General features: G+C 39.9%; 1 protein-coding gene across 3 annotated transcripts in view; it reads left to right on the forward strand.

The window, feature by feature from the left end:
- The window catches only part of CDK8 (cyclin dependent kinase 8), a 52,461-nt gene that overhangs the window by 13,190 nt on the left and 21,604 nt on the right, over positions 1 to 17,667 (forward strand). For all 3 annotated transcript variants that reach the window (XM_075198923.1, XM_075198922.1, XM_075198921.1), the window contains 3 exons: positions 8,727 to 8,802; positions 9,942 to 10,052; positions 13,598 to 13,738. In XM_075198923.1, the coding sequence (XP_075055024.1) occupies positions 8,727 to 8,802; positions 9,942 to 10,052; positions 13,598 to 13,738 (328 nt within the window). The remainder of the gene's footprint in view (positions 1 to 8,726; positions 8,803 to 9,941; positions 10,053 to 13,597; positions 13,739 to 17,667) is intronic.

Raw genomic sequence — 17,667 nt, forward strand, 5'->3', positions numbered from 1 at the left:
GATTGCACAGGGTACTCTACCTCCTGGTTGATGTAATTTGTTTTTGTCGTGATCCCTTCAATGTAAAGCACTTCATATTTTTTGTCTTTATTAATATTATATTTTATTATAATAATGCTATGACACCAGCTATAGCTTAGCAGTGGTAGTTGGTTGGTTAAAAGGACAGAGATGTAAATCGATTTTGGCTACACAATGGGAAAATTGAGACTTCTGGCCCCTATATCTTTGTATGTTTCCAGTCTGACTTTAGCCCAATCTGTCTGGCATCTTTAAAGCAGGAAGTTTGTGGGATAAAGATGTCTAGATTATCATCACATTAAACCATGCACGAAACCCTGCTTTGTGCTGAGCAAAATCATTTATCTTTTGCTTATTGTAGCATTTCAGTTTTTGTTTATTTTTCTGTGTGTGGGATGTCTGTTATAGCCATCACAAGTCAAGCTTATTATAGAGCGATTTGCTAAAGGAAACTTTATGATGGGTAATTGGAGGGCCACAAGTCTATTTTAGATTGCTCACTGTGACTTTCATGTTTTTTTACTAGCAGCCATTCTTGGACAGCTTTCTTGTTATGTAGGAAGGTAAAAGATCTTTTATATCCATAAATAAAACCCTCTTACCTCTGTTAGGAATTACTTTTATACATGACTTTTAAGCATTTCACCAGTCAAAAAAGTTGTTAAAGATTTCCTGTTCTTGTTGCAAAGGAATAACACATAATACATGTATTTATTTGCTGATCGATCATTATTATTAGCAACCATGGCTGCTCTTCTGGAACGACGCAGCATGTTATGGACCTTTGTACTCCTTTTTGGTAGGTACAAGAATTACAGACCCTGGCATAGATATTTAATCATTACCCCTCCCACAAATAGTGGAACTGTAGACGTCCTTTAATATTAACACTTCCCCCAGTTCTGTAGGTAGCTAATCATCTCCGTAGGCACCAGCGACTGCTGATTCTCCAAACCGCTGTACAGGGTTGTTGGAGAGACGATGTCTGGATAAGTTGTGGTTCTACTGCGTTCTCTTGGGACAGTCTTTGTCCAACGTGGTCAGATGAGTTTCAGGCTTGGAACTCTCACGGGACTTCTTGCTGGGGAGAAGTGGAGGGGTTAGAATTAAAATAATTAATTTTCCTGGAGTTCCTTAAAGAGTCTTGTATGCAGAATGTCGGTACCATCGTTATTTAAAGGCTTTGGCCATTTCCTTCCTTTCCTCCTTTTTCTTTTTTCTTTTTTGTGTGTGTTCAGAAAAGTGAAATTTTCTTGCTATTTGACATAAAATTCTGCGATAATTTAACACGCATACTGCCAATGTGTCTTCACAGTGATCATTTACAACAGGGCTACAGTAAGAAAGTAGGACTAGCTATTGAAACGAGGACAAAAGATGTGGTTTAAGCAAAATTAGTAGTTTACTTAGTCACTTAGACATCTAATCTCATGGATAGACGCCGCATGATCATTTATAAATAAAACTTAACATTTATTCATTTTAAAACTACAGTACGTAATATGCCCTCCGCTTTTCTGTATGAGAAGCCAGGGGTCTGGTACAGGTGGATTCACTGGTCTCACGCCTGTGGCACCAAGCACTGCAGGAAATCTTTTTGAATAGATTACTTTTTAAATAAATTAAACTCATAACTGATGTAGATCTGAAAGAAATAATTCAGTAGAATTCTTCTTTTTTCTTTTAAGGATCTCCTTAACCTCTACTTAATTGTTACAGGTTTTACATTGTTTCCAAGTCATATGATGCCAGAGGGCAGAACATTTGCAGGAATTAGCCATTTTACATATACTTGTGTAATTGGGTTACACACAGACACCTGTTCTGTCTACATTGTGTTTTGATCGAAGCATCTCAATCATTCAAGATGGACACCCAGGCTTTTATCATCTTGCGACTAAGCTCATGCAAGTTTGTCCCACCAGATAGGACTACATATTTGTATTAGTGACAAGTACGTGATTAAGGGTTTACTCTTTAACAACGTCCCTCTGGCATTTCCCTGTATGAAACACAAGAAATCTTTGAAGTTAGTGTCTCTTATTAAACATCTTGCTACAATGATTCACAATTCCCAACATACATTGTGATATATACATTCTATGGTTGCAGGGTCTGCAGGACTTTGTGACAACAAAATGTGAATATCTTTTGGTTGGACATCCCTTTTAATGATTGCAATTTTAATATTTTTGAGACCTGTAGTACTGAAGTAATATGTCATAACGAAGCCACAGGAAAACACTTAACTGAAATACATATTTATGGACTTATTGAGAAAATTTTGTCATTTCTTTTTCCCTCTTAAGGTTTTAAAAAGACATGAAAGCAAATCTACCACTCAAGGGTAACCTGTAGTTATTTGTGGGGGTCAAGCTCTTGTCAAGAGTTGTGAGTGTCCACCTATTAGCAATTTAATGTGTACTTGTCACCTACACACAACGGAGCAGCCACTTTGTGGATTAAACCTAATATTCCTGAGCATTATGAATTATTAACCAGTGACATCATTGAGGCACTGTGACACACAACTTGGCATGCTCCTGCCCCCTCAGAGTACTCAAACTCCTGCTGCAATTAATGTATAAATTAATATGTTCTGGCAAAACAGCTTCGAACACGCATGTGCACTCTACAGACTATCTGGGAGGGTGGCCATGGGATACCCAACACTCTATTTTGAGGCTTTGCATATAGCGAAATGCACTATGCAGCACTCCCCTTCACAGACTGAATCATTGGTGCTGTGGAACATCGCCCAAATGTTCAGATGCACCTATTACGGTAAGAAATTTTTGCTCGTTTTTTTTGGTGCAACTCTATGGGGTGCAAGGAAAATTGAGCAGGAATTTCTGTTAAAACTCCTGACACCATGTGTCTCTGGACTGCTCCAGAAACACAGCGCGTCACCTCTGTAAATTGACTCTGCCCCGCTGACTCTATAAAATAACTTCCCTTTCGCCCCCCCACTATGTTCCCCCTTTGTAAATACAGGCATTCCCTTGTGGATTAGCGGCTCCTACCTTAAATAAATTGACTAATCAAGGAGCCAAATTCTTGCAGAACATTGCTCCTCTATGGTCCATTCATAAAATCCATCCCTTGTGGAGAGTGTTCCACTACCTCATCTGGAATGTTGGTAATGATTGGGAACTCATTCTGCTCTTTTCTGGACTTCTCCCACACATATATCTGAACGCCACTGCATCACCTGTCTCACTTCTCTTCCAAAGTCCTTTAAATGTGCCCTTTGGAACACATGCTCTGTTTGTAACAAACTTGCCTCCATACACGACCACGGTCGGACTGGGCCACCGGGGGGCCGGGCTTTTCCCCTGTAGGCCCCGACCCTGATCGCTCCCCTCTTCGTTGGTGGGGGAGTGGGTAACTTGTATGTATTTTTTCTTTTTTTTTTTTTTTAAAAAAAAAGAAAAAAAAATGACCGGCGCTCCCTAAATCCTCTCTGCTCCATTCGCACTGAATGTCGGGTGTGACGTCATCACGCCCAACGTTCAGTGAGGAGCGGCGCAGAGAGGAGTCGGCAAGAGGAGAGAAGAGACGAAAGAAGCCGATAGAAAAGGTAAGTGCAAGAACGGAATGCAAGGGGGAATAAAGGCTGCATGGCAGAGAGTGAGGAGGGGCAAGGGCAGCATGGCAGAGAGTGAGGAGGCACAGCATGATGATGAAGGGGTACAGTAATTGTGTGTGTGTGTGTGTGTGCGCGCGCGTGCGAGTGTGATGGCACAGCAGGCTTGTGGCAATGTAATGTGTGTGTGGTAGGTGGTGGCTAACTAATGGGTGCTATTTTGTTTGTGGGGTGATGGTGAGGCAATTTAATTTTATAGTGGGTACTATTAATTTAAGATGGGGTGGTTTGGGCGCTGTTAATTGAATGAGTTTGAGGAGCATGAGGTCTATTAAATGTGAATATGAATTATTTAATGGCAGTGACTGTTGCGAGAAATAGGTATATTTATTATACTTGAATGCTATTAATTTATTGCTGGGGCTGTCTGGAGGGAGGGAAATAGGTTTATTTATTAAATGGGAATACTATTTAATGTTGGGGCTGGAGGAAGGCCTAAGTATTAATTGTGGGCCCTATTGATTTAACGCCGGGGCTGGTTGGAATTTTTCGAAATGTACCCATTTTTTTCCAAATAGGGCCCCCAACATTCCAGGATCCAGACAAGCTGCAACTAAAGAAACCAGCACCCACAGGTGGTGAAAGTGACAAGAACAGGTAGGACAGTCTATCAAATGAGTCTAGTGGGACAATCCTGATTTTTGCTGACTGTTCTGCCCAATCTAAAGGGCAGGTCAAGACTGTGTATTCTTTATATACACACTACATTATTTATATACTACACTATGCTGCTAGCTGTCTTTCGTGGGCTGGCCACACCCCCTCTGGTGGGCTCCTAGCGTTGCAGTCCCCAGGTGGGCCCTTCATGCCCCAATTCGACACTGTACATGACCTCTAACTTTCTAACAACCTCAACCTTATGGCAATAACAGAAACATGGCTAACACAATCGGACTCTGCCTCACCTGCATCCCTTTCACATGGTGGCCTCCATTTCCTCCAGACCTGGAGGCAGACAGGGAGGTGGGGTTGGACTACTTCTCTCCCCACAGTGCACATTCACAGTTCTACCAAATGTCCCATCAATCACATTCACATCTTTTAAAATACATACTGTTAGGATTTTTAACCAATTCTCTATGCGTATCGCTGTGATCTATCGCCCCCTTGGACCCCACCAACAATTTTCATGAACTTTTCTCTGCCTGGCTCCCTCACTTCTTATCTTCTGACATCCCCATCCCCACAACCATCATGGGTGATTTCAACATCCCTATTGCTAATCCATGTTCCAATACGGCTTCAAAACTGTTCTCTTTAACCACCTCATTTGACCTCTCCCAGTGGATTGAATCTGCTACTCATCAGGATGGCCACTGTCTTGATCTTGTTTTCTCTAGACTATGTTCAGTTTCTAATTGGTATATTCGGATAATGGTATAATAATTCGAATAATCTTTCCATCGTTATTCAAGCACGCAGTGATTACTCCTATCCTAAAAACAAAATTCTGACCCAAACTCTCACCCCATCTCTCAGCTCCCATGCCCCTCCAAACTTCTCGAGAGAATTGCCTACACTCGCCTCACACGTTTCCCTTCTGTAAAAAAAACCTATTGGATCCTCTTCAATCAGGCTTTCATTCTCAACACTCCACAGAGACTGCGCTGACCAAGGTTGTCAATGATTTGATAACTGGTAAAACTAAAGGTGATTACTCTCTTCTAATTCTCCTGGTTCTCTCTGCTGCATTCGACACTGTTGACCACTCTCTCCTCATACAGACGCTACAATCCCTAGGTCTTCAAGACACTTTCCTATACTGGTTCATTATACCTAGCTAATTGCTCTTTGTGTTAATTTCTCTGGAACAACCTCCACTCTGCTTCCTTTATCAGTTGGATTACCACAAGGCTCAGTCCTAGGTGCTCTGCTATTCTCTATCTACACCACTTATTTTGGAAAACTAATAAGCTCCTTTTGGATTTCCGTATAATTTCTATGAGGATGATACACAAATCTATCTATCCTCTCATGATCTCTCACCATCTGTGTTCTCTCGCATTACTGACTGACTTTCTGCCATTTCATCTTGGTTATCGTCTCGCCAACTCAAACTCAGTCTTTCAAAAACAGAATTAATAATATTCCCACCCAACAATAGAAGCTTCCTGCTTGACATTTATATTTCGGTTGGCAACATGACCGTAAATTCCACCCCGCAAGCTCACTGCCCAGTTGTAATCCTTTGTTCCCCATATCAACTCTATATTTACATTATGCTGCATACATCTAAAAACATTTCCAGAATACGTTCATATCTCGCACAAGACACTGCAGAAACTTTAATTCATGCACTCCTCACCCGCATCGAATATTGTAATTCCCTCCTTACTGGTCTTCCCAAAAAAAGACTCGAGCCCCACAATCTATTTTGCACGCAGCGGCTAGATTGATTTTCATTGCAAATTGTTCTTCGTCTCCTGAGTCACTCTGTCGGTCTCTACATTGGTTGCCTGTTTGTCAATGAATCCAATCTAACATTCTTCTACTAGCATACAAGGCCATCAACAAAATTGCACCAACATACATCTCCTCACCTGTCTCAAAATATCTCCCAACTCTACACCTCCGTTCTGCACAAGATCTGCGTCTCTTCCACTCTCATCACATCCTCCCATTCTCGGTTACAGGACTCTTTTTCGGGCTGCACCCACTTTATGGAATTCCCTCCCTCGCACGGTAAGACTTTCCTCTAGTCTTGAAACCTTCAATCATTCTCTGAAAACTCACCTCTTCAGACCAGCTTATAAGATTCCTCTACCACCCTCTTAATCTCCCTAGGTTACGCTATTACCACCTCTCTACACAGCTAACACAATACAACAACCCTCTGACCAACATTGCTGTGTGACTGAGTCCACTAAATGCTTTGTAACCTTTGCATTCTAACTGAACAAATATTCAATATGATGTAGCACTTACCATTGTCCCATAGATTGTAAGCTTGCGAGCAGGGCCTTTTTACCTCTACGTATGTATTACCCAATATTATTTTAATACTGTTTGTTCTCAATTGTAAAGTGCTACAGAATCTGCTGGCGCTATATAAATGTTGATGATGATATGACTAAATCGTCTCAGAAATTATACTGAGATATATTAAATGCCGCCAAATATCTGATCACCGTGCAATGGAAACGTCTCCTTCTCGATTAGCTGTCGCTCTGATAATTTGGCTTATTTGCAAATGGAGCATATTACTTGCCTATTGAGTTCACATCTTCAAGCTGTTAATGACTAGCTCCTTCTCCTATTACTGGTCTATAGTGTTAATGCAGCTGCTGGCCTCAGCACTGGGGTCATGAGTTTGATTCCTGACCATGGCCTTATCTGTGTGCAGTTTGTATGTTCACCCTGTGTTTGAGTGGGTTTCCTCCAGGTGCTCCGGTTTCCTCCCACAGTCCAAAAACATACCGGTAGGTTAGTTGGCTGCTATTAAATTGCCCTTAGTCTCTCTCGGTCTATGCGTGTGTATGTTAGGGGATTTAGATTGTAATCTACGATGGGGCAGGGACTGATGTGAATGAGTTCTCTGTGCAGCGCTGCGGAATTAGTGGCGCTATATAAATATATAGATGATGATGAGTCACAAAACACCTTTATTCGCACATGGGCTCTTCACATTACAGAAACCTGCGCCCTTAGTGTCACCCATCTTATTTCTTGCTGGGCGGATCGACCCTTTGGAGCTTTTTGTTTACAATGTTATTGAGGTAATATTGTGCTCCCTAATGTATACACAACGACAACGCAATATTTATATTTCAAAGACTGTATTTGTGTATCTGTCAATTTTACAAACACTCGCTCCTAATCTCATTTTGTTTCTGAACCCTTAACCTAATCCCTAACTCAGAAAATCTGTTTAATAAATACAATAAAAAATCCCTTGGCACACTCAGGGGTGTTCATTATTATATGGCATGCCTGGGTAAGACTAATGTGATATGTCACAGGGCTTTTATGGAGCTCATTCACGCTGGTTCAGGTCTGATCACTTTCCTGAACTAGCGCGGTGCGTTATGGAAATATATGATGAGTTTATAAATTAAGCCTAGCTTTCTCGGGTGACGTAACAAGACTATGATTACTGGGGACACATGTTAAATAAAAATGCCGGCATATGAACATTTTACCAAGCTCACAGCACAATGAATTCATATTTTTGTTAATGTAAGAGTTTAGTTTGATATATTTTATATAATGCTTATTTATTTTTAATTTTTTTTATACTTGGATTTTTTTTTTTAAAGAGTGATCTGTCAAAATTTGTTAACCAGGTCTGGGATAAATTACTGCAGACATAATTTATTTCCCTGTTTATTTGCAAAGCGCTTATAAGGGTGGCTAAACGATGAAATACGTTTGCCTATTCAAACAAAGTAATATGTTGCCAGTTTTGTTCAACGTTGTGTGTTTTTGTGGTGTATATTTACGATTGCTGATCCCAGTTTAAAATTGACCTTGAATGTTTTTGAGTTTGGTGACTACACAATGTACAGTATGTATCCTTCTAATATGATGCTCTCAGTAGCATTTGGTTACATTCTGCATATATGGGGGCCATAACTCAATAAGTAATACTTAACACCACTTTAACAGACTTCTGTGGCTCACATGTTTGCTCTTGGAGCCAGCCAGATCTCTTCCAGTGTACACAATGCCACCACATGCAGTGGGCATGACAATACGACTGATCTATTCACCAGGACTCATGAATACAAGTCGTGCTTTATGAATACTGTTTAGGGCCTCAGTGATGTCACTGGTTACAGCACATTGATAGGCTGGAAACTGGTTCAGTCCACACAATGTATGGCTCTGTGTGTAGGTTACAGGTTCAATTTATACCACTAGGGTAGAAGTGTCAATCAATAGAAACAGTCAGTCTATTGGTTCTCTGAGGGTCCTGGTAGTGTTTGCTGGTTGGCCCTTTCAGGCTGCAGATTGGGGATTGTATGGGCTTGCTGGCAGAGGTGTACAACTGCCAATGTAGCCTGCATGTTCTGACAGTGTACAGCCCTAACACTAACTGCTTTTCTTTGCTTTGTCTTAGGAAAGATGACCGAGATTATGCACTGAAACAAATAGAAGGTACTGGAATTTCTATGTCTGCATGCAGAGAAATTGCAGTAAGTAGAATTTCTATTGTCTACGCTTAAAGTTCTCCTTTCGCACATTAAAGAACTTCTAAACCTGAAGTACAAGTTTCCTTTGTATGAAAGTTCTGCTAATAACTTCCACAAATGTAGATGTAAAGGTTCCCATACTCTGGAAAGTCAATTATCTCAAGTTGTGTCAGTCACATTTGCAAACTCACTAGCAAAAAATTAACTAGCAAATTAAAGAGTGCAGGTTATAGTGATAATGATGTGTTTATTATAAACTTTCAATTAAGAACATATAAAATCGTATATACTTTATAGCAGTGGATTCCAAATTTTTTCAGTTCAAGCCACCCTTAGGGAATGCAAAAAAATTTCAAGACACCCCTAAGCCAAAATAATGACCAAGTAGTCCCCCGCCTTGCTTACCACTGGCCCTGCCTTAGGTACCCCTGTGAGATCTCCAAGGTACCCCAGGGAGCCTAGGTGCACAGTTTGGGAACCACTGCTTTATAGCATAAAAACGCTAAGTGTGGCAAGCTTATCTCAAAACTCCAGATATAGAATCTATTGCTCAAACACAATTCCGTAGAAGTCACTCATATAGATATATGAACTAGTATTCATATTTGATGCTATATTAGGAAACGTATTGAAGACTAATTAATACTTTAGCAGGAAATGAATGCTGCCCTGTTGGTGCACATGGTCAGTACTTACTGCTAGGACTGGACTTCAGACCTCGTGTAAGTCTAACCAACCTAACGGGGCTTGTGATCCCAGCAGTGGGATCTTAGCTTTCAATGGAGACTTGCTGCTTTTTGGGCTCCTGTCTGTCGACATTTTAACCCATTTAAAAATTGGACGTTAAAATCCGCTGAGTGTTTATGAGGAGGTTCCCAAGCAGCTTGCCAGTGGCACGTACTTCCGTCACAGTCAGCGTGAACTGACCCCTAAAATTTAAGACTTCAATAAGACACCCTCCCCTCCTTCCATGAAGTAAGGTGAGGCCATACTGACCATTTAAATGGGATTGCTGTGATGATGGACACCTACTTTTCTATGTCAAGTTTTTGAAACCATTTTGCAGTATTTCAGCCTATCCTGTCAGTCTGTGCTTGTTCTTTATGCAAATTATTTTCATCTTTTATTTGTTTAATTTGTAGCTTCTACGAGAGCTGAAACATCCAAATGTCATCTCTCTACAAAAAGTGTTTCTCTCGCATGCAGACAGGAAGGTCTATCTTCTATTTGATTTTGCAGAGCATGACTTGTGGGTAAGACCCTTTACTCTTTACGATATTTCTATAACCTAGTTTTTACCTGTTACTAATACAAAGTGGAGTCTTATCGTGGGCAGAACTTTCGACAGGAGCTAGTGACCTCACTGAGGAGTGAAGCACAGACTGCTGCTTTGATGTCACTGGTCTCTAGTGAATTGATTCTCCATCATAGTGGTTCATCTCCCCGATCGGCTGTATCCGCTGTGTGTGGTGTGTGTGCACTTCAATGTAATCAGACTTTTCTTTCCTAAAAGTGTAAATTCAATTTCTGTGTCTGTATCTTCATGCTTTTTCACTGTGATCACTTCATCTGAACACTTTATTTGATGTTTGACTTAAGGAATAATCTCAGCCAGGAAGTTAGAAAGAAATAAGCAATATATCCACTTAGGTTGCAGGAAAGCATTCACAATTATAGTCATCTTGTAGCGAAACATGCACAGAAAATAATTATGACAAGCAGATATCATGGAAGATAGGTGCTGATAGGACCACTTTGTGGATTTCTGCATACACGCGAGGTCCCTGCTTTGTTTTGTGAGATTCCAATGACAACTACTTCCTGACTGCTGACTTCATGAAGCCAGAGTTGCCATCTTAAAACGGCAAACATTTTTTTTCAGATAATTTGAAGTAGTTCCAGCCTTGTGCTTTCTGAGCCATTTAATTTGCTTCCCAGGTGTAGATCACTGTTACATAGTGTTCTGAATGAACACTACCTAATCCAACACTGTAAATCGCAACAATTTCCCACTTGTATTTCTGTCATTCCTGGTTTATTTTATAGAATACAGTGAAGTGAGGGAGTAACATTCATGTAAAAATACATGAATGTCATGCAGAAGACGTGTAAGGCCTACACAAAGGTTGCTAACCCCCCCGGTTTATGTCCTTCCATTCCTGGCCCTATCACCACTTTCTCCCACTGTGACGATCTAGTTGGTTACATTATTGGGGTTGTACTAAATACCTAAAAGTAATTTTGGGAAGAAAAGTGGAAAAGATCCTCCCCCCCTACTTATTTTTGCCCATTCCCCCCTATATAAATTCCCAGAGTGCAATATTTATGCAAAAAACACTGCACTATCTGTCCTGGATCTATTTGCTTGGATAGATGAAAAATGGAAATGTTACTTCCAGGGGCATTAACCCTCCATTCATTAGGTAGGTCGAGGGATCAAAATACACAACACTACACACTGGTGTTGAACCAGCTGATGGATAATACAGTGATCGCACAACACCAGATTAATGCAGTTTTTCTAAGTTGAGGAACAGTCAGTAATACAAAGCAGGTGGCAGACTGTGCGTGTCACAAGCTTCCTGCATACATGTATGAGTTCTCCTCCCTGGTCATCTGGAACAGTACAAACGTCAAAATATTTGGTCTGTGACTTGGCAGCTTGTGCAGAGTAGGTTCCTGCTTGTATACTCTCCGGAGGGGCTGCAGCGTGAACCCTCCGGTGTCCTATTGCCTCTGTGGCAGCAGAGCAGTATTCTGTTTATCTTGCACTTAGTGGTCTAATGAGATTTCTTCTCTTTAATCCCTTCCGGATTTTGCACTCCTTAGTTTAAGTGGTGTGTGAGCTGATTGATAGGCTGGTGTGTGGGGACGGCAGATATGTTGTTCCAGGTGTCTGCACAATACTTTCCTAAGCAGACTCTGTACTATAGAAAATCATTCCAGTGCCACAACTTGCTGTTTGGACTCCGGATTCTTAAAGCCGTTTCTATTTAGTTGTAGGAAGGATTTTTTTTGGCTCTGTCTTCATCTGCTTTTTCCAGTCAGTTGTGTTTCGCTCTAGCTAAACATACCAGGGAAAGATAGTGGAGCAGGCCCATAGAATAAACTCAATGGACCTGGCTCCCTATTCAGTCAAGTATACTGAGCCACTGTGTTACTGTATCAAATGCCATGGCCAAGCTTCCGGCCCTGGCTGCGATTCTTAGAAAAGGGAATTTGAAAGTGCACTTCTAAGCCGGCAGTATTCCAACATCTTGCCTTTCATCAGCCTGAACTGCCGAGTGTATTCACGTTGCTGGGTCTGGCTCTTAGATGCATTCTTTTGTGTGCATGCACTATCAGGTGTCCAATTCAACTGTACATCTCAGCAGTTCACCAGCATTGCCTCTCTGTGTTCCTGGTCTCATGTTGTAGAATATTAGACAGGGAAGAAAAGCCTGTATCCTACTAATGTATAGCATACATTGGTCATAGTGTAAGCTGCTTTGTTCAATAAGACAAGGGATGCCACCTCTTTATTGTTTGAAGCAATCTGACTGGACTGCTAAAGCTGGGTACACACTATTGAGAATTACTCCAGATGTAATTTCTGTAACGATTTTACCAATAACTGAGAGTCCCAATGAGTATACAGATTCATGTGTGCACGCCTATACGATTTACCTTCGGATCTGTGATCTTCATCTGTTGAAAAGATTATGACTCTGCACATGCTTTAGAGATCTGCCTACACTGCTGGTCATGAGTGCATACATCCGTCCAACCTCATTCCATTCGTGGTATTTAGGAAGTTTATAAAACCAAATCAAACTTCACGATGTGCTTTAGTACAATAAAACCTGATTGTGGGAGCGTACACACTAGGCAATATTGGACCCAATGTTTGTTGTATTGTGTGATCTGCACGATGATTGCATCAGTGTGTACCCAGCTTTACACCAGTGCGGGCAACGTGATCCTTTCATGGTGCTCATACTAGAAGGGGCACATTTATAGTTATACGGACAAGCATCAGATCACTTAGAGACCCCACAAATAAGTTATCCTATGGCTGACTAGGACCGGTGTGAAGAAATAACAATCTGATTATGGGCCTACCTGCCCTATAGATTCTGAATGTATAGTGCTCATTGTGACGTTGGAATCAATAGAAGAGCAGAAATGATTTTGTCTGGTACTCATGTGACCCCTCTGTGAGCCGCCAGTTGTCCAATCACAGCTTAGCATTTGACTAAATATTAGGAACGCTGATGGTCCCAGCACATGGACCTTTCCCTTTTTTGCTTGCTGGGTGATGGGTATACAACTGATTTTGTAACACTTTATAGTAACGGAATACAGAAAATTGTCTCTAAAAACATTTTATATTATATGTTTGACCATGTGATGTGTTTTATTATCTTTTTGCCCCCCCAAAAAAAGTTGGCATTAAAACCTCAAATCTATACATTTTAGTATAAAGGTACCTTAAGAGTGCTATACAGAAAAAAATAAGTTTGCCGCACTGAGAATTTCAGGAGTAATGCTAGAACGTATTATTGTATGGAAACATTTGCAGATACTTTGAACATGAAGATAAATGGTAGGTTATACAGAGAGTACAGGTTATGCGTGTTGGTTTTCTTTCACTAGACACCAGTGTAAATCGTATTTGTTTATAGTATTCATATTTGCTCTCCAGCTCCAAATTCAGTTGAATGAAAGTTCCATGAATAGAAGGGAGACTTCACAACTGAGTGAAAATAACCTTTCCCATGCCCCATCTCATTGGCGAATGTGTTTTTGCTTCTTTCAGCACATAATCAAATTTCACAGAGCGTCTAAAGCCAACAAGAAGCCCGTGCAGTTACCTCGAGGAATGGTGAAGTCACTACTGTATCAGATTCTAGATGGCATTCACTACCTGCATGCCAACTGGGTGTTGCATAGAGATTTGGTAAGTTGATCACCAGCCATACATTTTTTAACCTTTTAATTTTCTTTTATAAAGACGAAGAATCGCCAAGGAAAAAGAACGTTACTAGAATAGTAATCAAATCTCTTCTGCTAAGGAAACCCTTTCAAATAGCAAAGCACTGCTAGTCGTACAGATCTGTTCTGGAGTTCATTTTAGAGAAAAGGTGCTTAAATGCCCAAATTAAAAACAGAGCTGTTGATTAGGGGATAAATTTATCAAGCTGCAGGTTTGAAAAATGGAGATGTTGCCTATAGCAACCAGATTCTAGCTATCAATTTGTAGAATGTACTAAATAAATGATACCTAGAATCTGATTGGGTGCTATAGGCAACATCTCCACTTTTCAAACCTGACGGAAACTCGCAGCTTGATACATTTACCCTAGGTCTAATTTTCCTTTCTTAATTTAAAAGAACATTTTAAGAATGTATTTTGATACCTCAGGCTTGCTGAAGCCATCTTTCTTTTTAGTGGACTAGTCTGCCTGCTGAATGTGTCTCCTATCTTTTTCTCATTTACATACAGAGTAGTCAGCAAAGAGAGGGGAAAAATAAAAATGTACATTTAAGAAATAATCTTTTCTGCAAGAAATGACTTGTATGTATGACAGTAATGTTCTGAGTTGAATAGAAAAGAGTTAATTCACTGTGACCCAATATTTGGATAAGATTGAAGTTTAAGTATACGCAGAAAAATGTAGATGGTTAGATAATCAAGTCCATGAGTCTTAAAACTCGCTGTGTAATATTTATTTTTGGGATGGTCAAGTATGGAACAATATTCTTGCTTGGTTTTGTGCAAGCTTAGGCAAGCCTGCTTATTTTATATCTGTCTTGGTCTTGAACCACTGTAAACTATGTTAAAAATGTCTAAAAATAGGGCACTGCCTCTAACAAATTACATACCACAAAAATGTAAGTTCTGTTTGTGTCATACTTAAAAAAAAAAATCAAAACAAACATTTAAAAAAACTTTTGTTTCCAACCTCTCACAAAATAGAAATCCACGCGAAAATTCCAAGTTATTGTGGGCTCTTTTCTATAGAGAACCATATTGGAATATACAGGATGGGGCATAAAGATCTCCCATATTTCGAGGGGGCACTGCATGAGCTGTAGTAGGGGTAAATAGGTGGGATAGATTTAATTGGGTAGGTTAGGCTCTGCGTTGTTAGTACCCATCATGAATTGGACCGGTGAACATCAGGGCTTTGTTGAAGCGTATTATGAGAACAACCGTTCTATGATAACGACGCAGAGAGCGTTCCAACGTACACTCGCGCTAGGTCCAAATGCATCTGTACCAGATCGGAAAATTACTTTGCTATGGACTTCTAATCTTTGGGCCCTAAACTGGACAATGTGGATACAGAACGTGTGGTTTCAACAGAACAGGGCCACAGCTCACACAGCACGAGGTTTGCTCAGAGTGTTGAGGGAAATGTTCCCTGGACGTCTGATCTCTTTAAGGGGAGAATTGGGGTGGCCGGCACGGTCACCAGATTTAAGCCCATGGGACTCTTTCCTTTGGGGATACCTGAATGAAAAGGTTTTCAAACATTATCCTCAATCTCTTGAGGATTTGAAGGAAAGGATCAGACAGGAAATCAAAGTCATTCCACCTGATATGACCCGGAGAGTGATGGAGAAATTCTGGGAACGTCTTCAGCAATGTATTGTCAATGACGGCTGCCATGTGTCTGATATGATCTTTAAAACCCATTAAAGCAAAACTGTTATTTATGTTCAGAAATAAATACAATGTTCTCCTAAATAGTAGGAGTGGGAGATCTTTATGCCCCACCCTGTATAAACAAAGAATATATTTACACACACACATACGTGTAGTCCTAAAATCTCCTTCTGATACTTGAATCTTGCCAAACGGACTGCAATTCCTCTGAATGTAGGGCTTCCTGATTCCTCTTGTGGATGTGATATGGAGAGGAAACATCTGGCATACTACCCTCTAGATATTTCACTTATTCAGTTACCATAGATACATGACGCTCGCGGCATGCAGGTCCAGTCTATTAACTTGTATATCATTCTCCCATATTACATAATAAATGGCTCGCCATCCTATTTATGGTGTATAAAGAGAAATATCAACTATATGTTTTATCCTACTATCAGATTGTAGGAAATGTATATAACAATTTCTCGTTGGTTAGATTACAATAGATCTAAGCACTATAATTCTCACCTGACACTAATTGGGGTATCTGAGAGGTATAAATATTGGTTAGCCACTTCAGCTACAACTTGAAAAGAAATAGGAGAGGCTATGTCCTTATATACAAATACATATCAATATATATATATATATATATATATATATAATTAAAGTAATTCTATCGTTTTAAAATAAGCATTGCCCAATCAATTGTATGTGTTTCCAAAGCACAAAGTTATTTATTTTTAGCAGATGTAAATAGTCAACAATTCAATACATTATTATATTATAATAAAGTACAGTATAGCACAGCCAATACCAAAAGTTACATACATACATACCGCTGCAATCGCTGCGCTTCCATGGGTCCCAATGGAACAGTGTTATCTGTTTAGATAACTGTGGTCAGAGTTGACTGAGACCCAAAGGGTGTGCAGCTATATTATATACAGTACAGTGTTACACTTGAACAATAGAGATGACGTAGATTGTTTCTATAGGTCCAGACGTTGGGTGGGTCCAGGCCAGACAGGTAATAGGTTGATTCAATCTAAAGAATCCAAAGGTGGGGGTCTTCTCTCCAGGGGGTCTGCTCCTTTCATAGCCAGCATCATACAAAGGTTTACTCTCTAATATCAATAACTAAAGTATGCAATGTGCGATCTCTTCGCCGACTGCACCGGACAGCTGCTGATGATTAGGGCTTCAATATGATATCAGGCATGACACCTTATAGACTAATAATAAACCGAATACTATCTGCTCCTGAATTACAGTATAACAGAACCAATATGAAATTATATAAATAACCAAATGTTGTAATGCGAGTGTGTGCGTGCGTATTTTACCGTGCGAACGCGCCACGCCACGTAACACGTGGCGTACGCTTCGCAATACGCACGGCAAACCAATATTAAACCAATATACTTTCGTTCATCCAATTATACGACTTCAACAATATATATATATATATATATATATTTATAAATTGTGTACAAACAAATGACCATTGGCATTTATAATGTTGTATATAAAAGACAAAATTATATTTATTTGCACACTACATGGCCCAAAGTATTTTGACTTCTTTAGAGTTTTGTGGTATGTAAATTGTTATAGATTCTTATATGTTAGCTTAGATGGAAATAGATGCTTACATTTAGAAAGGGAGGGGATTGCAAAAGCTGTAGTTTGCACTGTAGACATAGAACTTGGTCACTAACAGGAGCAGGCTACTGTGAAATCTGTAGCGTGTGGAAGTTAAGGATTAATGTTTGGTGTTTACTTAGAATTTCACAATATAATATATATCAGTGTGTTTAGAGTCTCAGCATACTTGGCATGCTTCTATTTAAGAAGACAATTGTTGGCGCTATATATGTGTGTATCTTGCAAATGTAAACATGATGTATTGGTACATATTTTGATCAAAACATTTAAGCCTGCATCCCAGAGTCCATTGTATGCAGGGCCTACCTTGACCTATATGTTTTAAACATCAGAGAAATGCAGTTAAAATCAGATGCACTACATTTAACTCAGTTGTCATAAGTGATCTGTAGAGTGGGAGTACCAGGCAAACCTAATTCTTCATAGCCATGTACAACTTTCAAAACAAACATTTGACTTCTACATGCCTCTAAAAAGAAAAAGCTATTCATTTGAAAAGGCCAGAAACTGTTGCATGACCGACACTATATACAATGTTGGTTGTGCACAAGTCTAGTATTCAT

Source organism: Mixophyes fleayi, chromosome 2 (assembly GCF_038048845.1).
Source record: "Mixophyes fleayi isolate aMixFle1 chromosome 2, aMixFle1.hap1, whole genome shotgun sequence".
In the NCBI taxonomy this organism is placed as follows: domain Eukaryota; kingdom Metazoa; phylum Chordata; class Amphibia; order Anura; family Limnodynastidae; genus Mixophyes; species Mixophyes fleayi.